This window comes from Macadamia integrifolia, chromosome 14 (assembly GCF_013358625.1).
Source record: "Macadamia integrifolia cultivar HAES 741 chromosome 14, SCU_Mint_v3, whole genome shotgun sequence".
NCBI lineage: Eukaryota > Viridiplantae > Streptophyta > Magnoliopsida > Proteales > Proteaceae > Macadamia > Macadamia integrifolia.
Genome location: NC_056570.1, coordinates 25,762,620 through 25,773,220, shown reverse-complemented (window position 1 = coordinate 25,773,220; position 10,601 = coordinate 25,762,620). Strand labels below are relative to the sequence as shown.

Here is a 10,601-nt window from a genome sequence, read left to right as displayed (position 1 = left end):
AGGATTGATAATTTTCTATTGTCTGTAACATTAGATAGTTATATGCCGTATATTGAGGTGTATTTTCTACTATTGTTCAATAGTAGAGATTATTGATTGGATCAAAGTTTGTTTGAATGGTGTTCAGTCTTGGGATTATTTGGCCAGGAGTCAATGGAAAGACATCAGTATCAGTGTAGCCCAAGTGAGAGATTGTTAGGATTTTTATGTGGGCTTAACTGATACCGATTGATCCATTGGGCCCAAGCAATTATAAACCCACTCTGATTAGGAAACTCCTAGCTCTTTCCATTGTGAGAGTGGAATAGGGTTTTAGGGATTCTATTATAAATAGAATACTGACGGTCCCTGCAACCATTACTTTACTTAATGCCTTATTGGTTTTGGGAGCACGGCTTTCTCACAAGAGTAAGTGCACAGAAAGAGAGGATACCCTAGAGTAAGAGGCTGCAGAAGATCTCAGTAGAAGGACTCCACTTGCGTAGTTCGTTATTGTCATCTTCATGGGAGTAATGTTTAACCACATGGGATAGAGGTTTCATGGGACACAGGTACTTCTTTATTCCCATTTATGGTTCATGTCATGATTGTCCCATTGATTATTATAGATATAGGAAATCTATATGGTTATGTATTTTAAAATGTGATACTTTATTGTTCTGGGTTTAGGGACTACACCCATGATTAATCTTTTATGATTTGTTGATGATTTTTGTATTCTAAACACTATAAGGTTATTCATATGTTTAATATGGTAAAAGAATCCCTAACAAAACTTCCCTCTAGTAGCAATGTGAAATAAATACTGGTCAATTTCCGATCTCTCTCTCTCTCTCCCCCATTATTGTGTTGAGTCTATAAAATGTGTGGTGATTTGGAGGGAGCACAACCAGGAGCTTTCAGAAGCCTAGCAAAATCATGGCCCATGGGCATCTTACTCAAACTTAAGATCAAATTGTCTACTGGTCCCCCCCTTCTCTCTCTGTCTCTTCACGAAGGGGAAAGGCATAAATGAAAGGGGTAGGAGAGATTCTTTTTGTGTGGGCCATCTTCTTGCCTGCTCTCGTTTGTCTCCTCGGGTTGTTTAGCCTTGAGAATAAAATCATGTTGATAAATGGGTCCTAAACCCAAATCTAATTGACGAGAAAAGGAATCGAGAGTTGTCACATTATATTTTTTTTTTTGGTAAAAATGTTTAGTATAAACTTCATTGAAATCAATTCAATAAAAGATTGCATCAAAGTCATGTGCTCTATTACTTCAACTATCTGATTAGAGTAAACATGGATGTCCATTATGGTATTGATTAAATCCCCTCTTTTTCTAGCATTCATACCCTCAATGGCACTTTGTAGGTGTAACTAGAATTTAATACTTTATTTTAATTGTCTTTTGTTTTATTCTTAAAATTTCTTTCAGTTAGAGATAAAAAAAATTTATCAAAATAATTTGAAATTTATATATTATAATGGTATCATGTGAAAATTTTTGTCATAATACTAAAATGCAAAATTATAACAAATTATTAATTTATTTTTTGGAGAAAAAGTTAGAAATTATTGACACCTCGAGGGGTGTGTGAATAAGAAAAAAGTCTTTTGTTAACATTTTAATTGCCCTCCTATAAATAGTAAATGAGTACTCATAACCATATTTGGACACAAATTCCCATTACCCCATACTCAGGAGTTTGACAAATTTATCTGAATATATTGGTTTTCTACGAAAAAATAAAAAAATCTGGGAAAAGTGGAGCACACCTTTACAGTTTACACAGGATCACACCTTCACAGGTTACACATCTCTACTAAAACGTACAAGGCCTCATTTAGTTTGATTTCTATTTCAATTTTATTGGGTGATTTCTATTTTGGGATTGTTTGTTTTGATTTTTTGATTGAATTCCTCTGTGTGCAATAGGACTTCTAGTGGCATCCAACAACCAAAAATGCTCAGACAAGGAGTCCAAAGTAGTTGCACACAATCCAAAGCATTTCTGAGTGTTGGATGCGTGCCATACGCTTGGTAGTGCCACAAAGAATCCAACTCCTTGATTTTTGCAGCTTTTTTCACTTAAATAGAAATCAAATGGAATAGAAATTCTGAAATAGCCAAGAAGTTGTTTCAATTTTGAAATTGAATTTGATTTCACTCATTTTCTATAATAAGCTTGTGATTAATTTTATGGGTAAGACAGTAATTTCATATTAAAAATAAAAAATTACCTTTCTTAACATGATAGTCTCATGACTCTCACCACCACCATGCCCCCACCATCATCATCACACCACCGCCACTATCACCACCACCGCCACCATCGCCACCACCACTCTCACCCCCACCCCGGCCTCTGCCCAGATCACCACTACCACCACAATCATCCTCTCCCAAAGAAATTTCATGCTCATCTTTGTGTTTTTAGGGAAAATGTTATCTGAGCACCCCTATTGACTAAGAAGGCCTAAAAGATTTCAGCCAAAGAAATTTGGATCTGAATTCCCTTCAATTCTATGCCCAGTACACATTGGATGGCTGACGACACTCAGGTATACATCCTTGGCCGTCAGATACACAATGGACGATCTTGTACACGTTAGAGGATCTGGTTCCAATTCTAATACCCGGGAGTAGGGGTGTCAACGGTCCGGGTTGGTGCGGTTTCGGTCCGGTTCCACCGGTTCGATGTGACTTTGGAACTGACTGAAACCGACCCATTAAGGATTTATCGGTTTCGGTCTGGTGTCGGCTTCGATGCGGTTTGGGTTCGGGTTGGTACCGGTTTGGATTTATCAGGTTCATTTCGGTTTGGATCTGTTTTTTAAACCGGTATGGAGCCATTAGGAAACAACCAAATGCTGAACTGCTGAACTTCGGTTTCTTAAATCAATTTGTAACCAGGTTGGTTTTGGTTTTTGGTCTAGTTTGGATTCGACTTTCCATACAAATGTATACAAAACTATGCAAATTTTGATTTTTTTAATGAATTTTGGAGTGTTTCGGTTTCTTACCAGTTTGGTTTCGGTTTCGGTTTCGGTCTGGGTTTTGAGCTGGTTTCGATTTGGTTTCGGGTTCATCCGGTTTTCGATGCGATTCGGTTTGGTTTTGGGGTTGCAATATTCGAAACCGAATCGAACCAATAAGGTTTTGGTTCGGTTCGATCCGTGTTATTATTGGTTCGGTCCGACCGGTTTTATCGGTTCGGTTTAGGAATTGACACCAATACCCGGAAGTGTTTGAGAGAGAGAGAGAGAGAGAGAGAGAGAGAGAGAAATAGAGAGAGAAATCAGAAAAGGATGAAAAATCTTTGTTGGATTCTATCTGAGGAAAAAAAATCTTCAGAGGATATTGGATTTTAGACCTTCCCATATCTCGCGCTTCAGCGGCTCACTGGCTTGGCAACAGAATGATAGCAGATCCCATATCAACACAAAATCTCTGAATCTTCCTTAGGGGTAGTTGCCAATTGCCATAGATAAATCCTAGGTGCCTTTCAGACCAGGACAGCTGTCGTTGCATTGCGATTGCCACAGATCAAGTGGAATTAAATTGATGGGCCCACTTAAGCATCTGAGAATTCCTGTTTTCCTTACAAGTAGGGGAAAGAGGCTCTCAGACAGAGAAACCCCAAGCCACAGAGAGTGAAAAACTCATAACGATCCAGCTTCCAGCCACCCTCTCGATCACGATGCATGCGGCCACAGAACACTGCGACAGCAGTCGGGTGGCTCTCCACATAGCCATGTTCCCTTGGCTTCCTTTTGGCCACATTAATCCCTTCATCCAACTCTCCAATCAATTGGCATTCCATGGCTTCACTGTCTCCTTCCTAGCCACCCGTGACAACATCCCCAAGATCAAGCCATTTCTCCGGTTTCCCGGTCGAATCCAGTTAGTCCCCCTCGATCTACCACCACCACCACCACCGACGACTCAGATCCCAACCCGTATTGACTCGGACTTCAACCCAGACTCGCCAGTCTTCAAGCTCACTCAACTCCTCATGGCCACCGACTCGCTCCAAGACCAGGTAGAAGCTGCTCTGAGTCAACTCAATCCGGACATCGTCGTCTACGAGTTCGCCCACTACATCCCTTCCATGGCGCATGCCCTCGGCATAAAGGCAGTTTTCTATTGTGTCACGAGCGCCACCGCCGTCGCCTACCACCTTGTTCCCGCATGCTCTAACCAAAAAGATCTCACTCAGCCACCGCCCGGGTTCCCACCTACTGGCGTAGCCCTTCAAGCCCACGAGGCCCGACAGCTTCTTTTCGCTTTCATGGCACCGGATGGATTATTATCACTCCACCAGCGAGTAGTCATGGCCATGAAGGATGCGGACATGATCGTTCTCAAGACATGTGCGGAGATGGAAAGCAAATATTGTGATTACATATCGGAGCAATACAAGAAACCAGTAGTGATGGCCGGTCCAAGTTTGAACGAACCACAAACTGATCCGCTGGATGAGCGTTGGGCCGGATGGTTAGACCGGTTTTCGGTTGGTTCGGTGCTTTTTTGCTCTTTTGGTAGCGATGGTATACTGAGCAAAGAGGAGCTGAGGGAGCTACTTCTTGGGTTGGAGGAGTCAGGTGTGCCGTTCATGGCGGTTCTTAAGTACCCGAACGGTATGACGGAGAGCGAAGCATTGCCGGAGGGGTTGGTAGAGAGGGTGAAACAGCGAGGGTTGATCCACAGCGGATGGGTTCAGCAGCAGTTGATACTAGAGCACAAGGCCGTGGGAGGGTACCTGTGCCATGCGGGCTTCGGATCGCTGGCGGAGGCGGTGGCGAGTGGGTGTCAGTTAGTGCTGTTACCACAAAAGGGAGACCAGTTCTTGAATGCAAGGCTGATGAGTAAAGACCTTAAGGTTGGGGTGGAGGTGGAAAGGAGAGACGAGGATGGTTGGTTCACTAAGGAGAGTGTAAGAGAGGCCGTGAGGACGGTAATGGTGGACAAAGAAGGCCCGGTTGGGAAAGAAGTAAGGGCCAATCACTGCCGATTGAAGGAGCTTCTCTTGAACAAGGAACTGAATAACAGTTATGTAGACCAACTGCTGCAGAAGATGGAGAATTTGGTGGTAATTAACGAATTTAAGAAAGCTTAATATAGAATGTGAATCAGGCTCTCCTTCATATATCACTAGCCACTAGGTATGAAAATAGTTCTGTCTTCCGCCTTTGTTTTCACTGTTTTGTTTTTTATAGGTTTTCACTGTTTTCTTGTTCGTATTTTAAAAGTTCTTTCTATCTCTACATCTGTTCTCAATGGTTTATTGATTTGAATAGTCACTATCTATCTATAAAGTTGTCGATTATTCTCAATCCAGAAAATCAATATGAACCACCATTTAAAATGCTTTTTTTTCTATCATCCAAGTCTACTACTTTCTATTCAAAATAATCACCATTAATAAGAGTGCAAGTAGTTATAACTACCCCTTCATCCACTTACAATGCACTTCCGAAATAATATATAAATACTCTATAATTTAAATATAGTTTACCATGATCTCCACTTAAATCATAGATGTATAGATAGAGAATTGAATCTGAGACCGTGCGTTTAATCCACACAATCACCAGTTCGCCCTAACCATCTGGGCAATCCACGGGTGAGTACAGAATAAATAAGAAAACGCACACAAATACACTCGCATAATACATACGACATACGATAGGGTTTGATCCCACGACCTCTTCCCCTAGATGTCGACTCCACAAGCCGAAGCTACCACCACTAGACTATCTTAGTGTTCATCGGACCCACAAATTTCTGTACCTTAAAAATTCACGATATATGTTATGAAAAGGAGGAGGATTTTTGTTGTGAAAAGAATAAAGTAGTTTTAGAGTTTCTTTGGATTCACGATATATGTAATTTTTGTAAAAGGTAAAAATGTGACCTTTCTATCTATCTATATTGGTCATTTTCATGGTCAACCTAGCAGCGCACATAACTTTGATCTTTAGTGGATTTTGTCAAAAATATGTGCTGGCTTGGAAGCCACGTGGTCAAATAATAATCCTTAACCTCGAAAAAAAAAAATAGAGAAAATGGTTTAGTGAGTGTATCCCCTCGTTCAAAGTGATTTGACCTACCCACCCCATGCAATGGGAAAACACTCTATTGATGTCCTATAGATCTTAGCTCACACGTAAAGAGTTGTGCTCTCCTACAAGAACACTTACACTAAATAAAAAGGGTGAAAGAATTATGTATGTCTACTGTTTGCCACGTCCAAACACAGCCAAAGATTTTAGTGGGCTCTTAAAAGACCTCTCCACCCCTGAAAACAAGTGTAGTGTATATAATCTGGGCATGGTGAACGGTTGAAGGACAACGTTTCTATTCCCAAAAAATAAAAATAAAAATCTTTAGTGGAGAAAAGCAGACTCTCCCATATCCACTACATAAACCTCAACAGAAATTAAAAGCCACAGAGAAAAGCAGGAACAATACTAGCAAACTGCCTTCAAAAGCTTTAGTAGCTTAACAAAAATTTGTGAATCTTTCTTGGGGGTATTTGCCATGGATAAATCCCATATGCCTTTTAGACTAAGACAGTTGTCATACATTGCGATTGGAATAGATCGTGTAGAGTTAAATTAATGGGCCACATAAGCACCTGAGTATTCCTATTACCCTTTACACATATATAACTAGGGGTGCACATTTGGCCTGGATGGCCCAAACTTTTCTTGAGCCCGAATAGAGACTGGGCTAAGATTTCTAACACTGAGGGCGGGTTAGGGTTGGGCCGGGCTTGGGTCAAGGCCTAGGCCTAGCTCAACCCAACCCTGACTTTAACCTTGGTTATATAATATAATTTATAATGAATATAATATGTTTAATATTTATGTTGACTGCCATATTATATATATTGGATTAAAGTAGGTATTGTTGGTCTCATCTTGCATAGATGCAAGAACCCGCCCTGCCCTAAGAGAGGGTTGGTTGAATTTTTCAAGCCCTGGTAGGACTGGGCTAGGCATCGACTCAATTAAGGGGATGTACAGTTGGGTTAGGGTTTTCATAAACTTAGCCCAACCCAGCCCATGTGCAGGACTATATATAACCATGCCACAAGGATGAGGCTCTCAAATAAAGAAACCCCAAGCCCCATAGATGGAAACACTCACCTAGTCTAGCTTCCACCCACCCTTAACCACGATGCCTCTAGCCTCTGACACTGCAACAGTGGTAACGAGCTCTCCACACAGCCATGTTCCATTGACTCCCTTTCAGTTACGTTAATTCCTTCATCTAACTCTCCAATCAATTAGCTTTTTATGGTTTCTTCGCCTCCTTCCTAATCACTCATGACAATATCCTCAAGATCCATCCATTATTTCAGTTTTCTAGTCAAGTTCAGTTAGTCCCCCTCAATTTTCCACCACAACCACCAAGGATTCATATACCAACCTATACTAACTTGGACTCGAACCCTACTTTCCAGTCTTCAATATCACTCTACACCTCACGGCCACCGACTTGCTCCAAGACCAGGTAGATGATGCTTTGAGTCAACTCAAGCCATACATCGTTTTCCCTACCACCTTGTCCCTAAAGGCGGTTTGATCTATTGCGCCACAAGCACCACCGATTTTGCCTACCACCTTGTCCCTACATACTCTACCCAAAAAGATCTCATGCAGCCACAGCTCAGTTTCCCACCCATCGGCGTAGCCCTTCAGGCCCACGAGGCCCTACAACTTCTTTTCTCTTTCATGGTACTGGGTGGAGCACTCTCACTCCACTAGTGAGTAGTTATATCTATGAAGGATGTGGACATGATCGTTCTAAATACAATCAAATATTGTTATTACATATCGGAGAAATAGAAAAAACAAAGTGATGGCCAGTCCAAGTTTGAATGAACCACAAATCTACACGCTGGATAAGCGTTGGGCTGGATGGTCATCAATTTTCAGCTGGTTTGGTGCTTCATTTCTCATTCGACAATGATGGTATTCTGAGCAAGGAGGAGTCAGGTGTGCCATTTATGGTGGTTCTTCAATACACGAATGGTGACGAAAAGCAAAGCATTGCCAGAGGGGGTTGGTAGAGAGGGTGAAACAAAGAGCTTTGATCCATAGTAGGTGGGTTCAATAAAAGCTAATACTAGAGCACAAGGTCATGGGAAGGTATGTAAGAAAATGAGAGGAACCTAATGACAAAAAATCAATTATGAAAATTAAATATTTTGGCCTACCTCCTTTTGGTCCGTAGTAGCTTGCCATCAGTGGATATTGGTGAGAGCCCTCTTGAAGCTTTATGCCCTCTCTTTGAGAATTTGGTGTGAGCAATAATGCCTCTAATTATTGTAGAGACAATATAAAATCCAAACCCAACCAAATCCTAATTCGTAGCCTCATACTCTACACCAATCTCTCTACTACTTCTTCTCTCAAGTCTTTCCTTTGCCTATCTCTTTACTACTTCTTCTCTCAAGTCTTTCCTTCTCAATAGGATTGAGACAAATTTTCTTATAATAAAAAGAGGGACTAGAATCCTTATGGATCTTACCTACCCTATCCCCACCCATTATGGTGAATAGATAGTTATATCCAATTATATTACCTTAATTTAATATTTAAATTAAATATCCTAAATTATTACCTATGTGGCAATGTAAGGCCACATCAGCCAACATTCACCCACTTGGCCTAGATTTCCATATGCGAAACAGATGATTAAGTTCCAAACTTTATGTAAGGCCATACCGAACTCAATATGATGGAGAACATTGCATTCAATGTGAAAATTTTAACTCAATGAATCATGGCGGTCCAAGTTCTCAATAATTAACTTTTTCCTTCCATATATCATAATAAGTTATCCTTCGCAACTTAAACCATTATGTGATGAAGTTTAAACTTTACAGAATTGATCCCATGATTAATTTTGAATTGACTCAAAGGTAACTTTAGTCCAAACTTTATTGCCTAAAGACTTTTACATGCATCTCTTATTCTAAACAAATGCGCACTACTATAATGAATAATAGAAAAATCAAATTGGTAGCAACTTTATTAATACTTTAATAGGAATCAAACTTTATATTCTAATATCTAAAAATTACAATTAAACACACAATGATTTTCTTAAGCCTATGTTCCTTGCATGATCTACAAAAACCTTAGGTGCAAGCCCTTTGGTAAATGGGCCAGCAACGTAACCATTGGTACGTATATGTTCGATCGAAACCTTGTGATTCCGAACTTCTTTCTTTATGACAAAATACTTGATCTAGATGTGTCTGCATCGACTAACTGAACAAGCATTCTTAGAAAATCTAACTACCATCGTACAATCACAGTAAACACAAATCGGCTTCTTAGTGGAGGGTATTGTTTTAATATTTGCATAAATTGCCTTAACCATGATGCTTGAGAGATAGCCTCATAGCATGCCACTCAGCCTTCAACTTCCATAGTAAATAAAGCAAGCTTTGGTTGCTTTATGCTTCTTTAGGATATTGCTCCTCCAGCCAGTATAAATATGTATCATGATGTAGATCTCCTTGTATCTTCACATCCAACATAATCTAATTCTATGTATCCAATCAGCTTCAATTCATTCACACGCCTGTAGGTTAGCATGTGATTTCTGGTGCCTTTCAGGTACTTAAATACCTTCTTTGCCACTTATTATCAAATTCCTCATAATCAAATTCTCCCTTTATGTCACTCATTATGTGAATCAAACAAGCCTAATCCTTAATTTTCTCCTCGGTTGCTAATACCATAACTTCTTTGAGTAGCTTATCTGTCATCTCTTCAACTACTGGTGCAAGGTCCTTTCCCGGTTCAACAGAGTGTATCAATGAGTTAGGATCCATCTCTGGCTCTTCATTGTGCAAAGCTTTCACTGACTCGCCTGATGAGGTATAATATGGTGACCTTGGTAACATGTCATACTCGTCCATTCATCCAGGCTCCTAAGAGCAGGGATCATACACTGTTCCTGGGGCCATATGCAGATATGAAGTCAAGGCCCTCTGATGGTGTTGATGGCTATGAGGTGGGATGATATGATGGGGATGTAATGTGAGAGGTTGGATACTCTGAAGGGGATAGCAGATAATATAAGGGTGATGAAGAATACGATCCCGAATGGTATGATTAGGATTCTGGTGGTGGTGAAGGGCGATGATGTATAGGTGATGGATGGGCACGAGCTATAAGAGCTTCGAGTGACAGAGAGCTAGGTGGTAGTTGACCCATAACTCCCAATTCTCCTTCCTCAATGACTCTTTTACCTTTCCTCCTCATTATTCGTGCTCTGTTTCCTATGATCTTCCTGTAAACTCGGTAATCCGTGAGACCTTTTCTTTTCTTTGGATGGATGAGCCTAGTTGGATCCCCTTAAGCTTCTTCTCCTTCTAATGCATTAACTGTCCTATACTCTGGGAGTGAGTTGGTTGTGACAATGGGAGCCTACTTGAATTTCAATTCTATTGTCCCATTATCTACCAAATCTTGGATAGCATGTTACAAATTAAAGCATCATTCAATGGTATGACCTTTCTGGTTATGGTAAGCATAATATTCATGTTTTCTGTACTAGTAGGTGGGGGATTGCTAAAGGGTCTGGGAGCA

At 40.5% G+C, this 10,601-nt stretch overlaps 1 protein-coding gene across 1 annotated transcript; it reads left to right on the top strand.

Annotated features, from left to right (window-relative positions):
* The first annotated feature begins 3,685 nt into the window (after nucleotides 1–3,685).
* LOC122060765 (UDP-glycosyltransferase 79A6-like) lies at nucleotides 3,686–5,104 on the top strand. Its single transcript, XM_042623867.1, has one exon. It carries the CDS (start codon nucleotides 3,686–3,688, stop codon nucleotides 5,102–5,104), a length of 1,419 nt encoding a protein of 472 aa, XP_042479801.1.
* The last annotated feature ends 5,497 nt before the right edge of the window (nucleotides 5,105–10,601 follow it).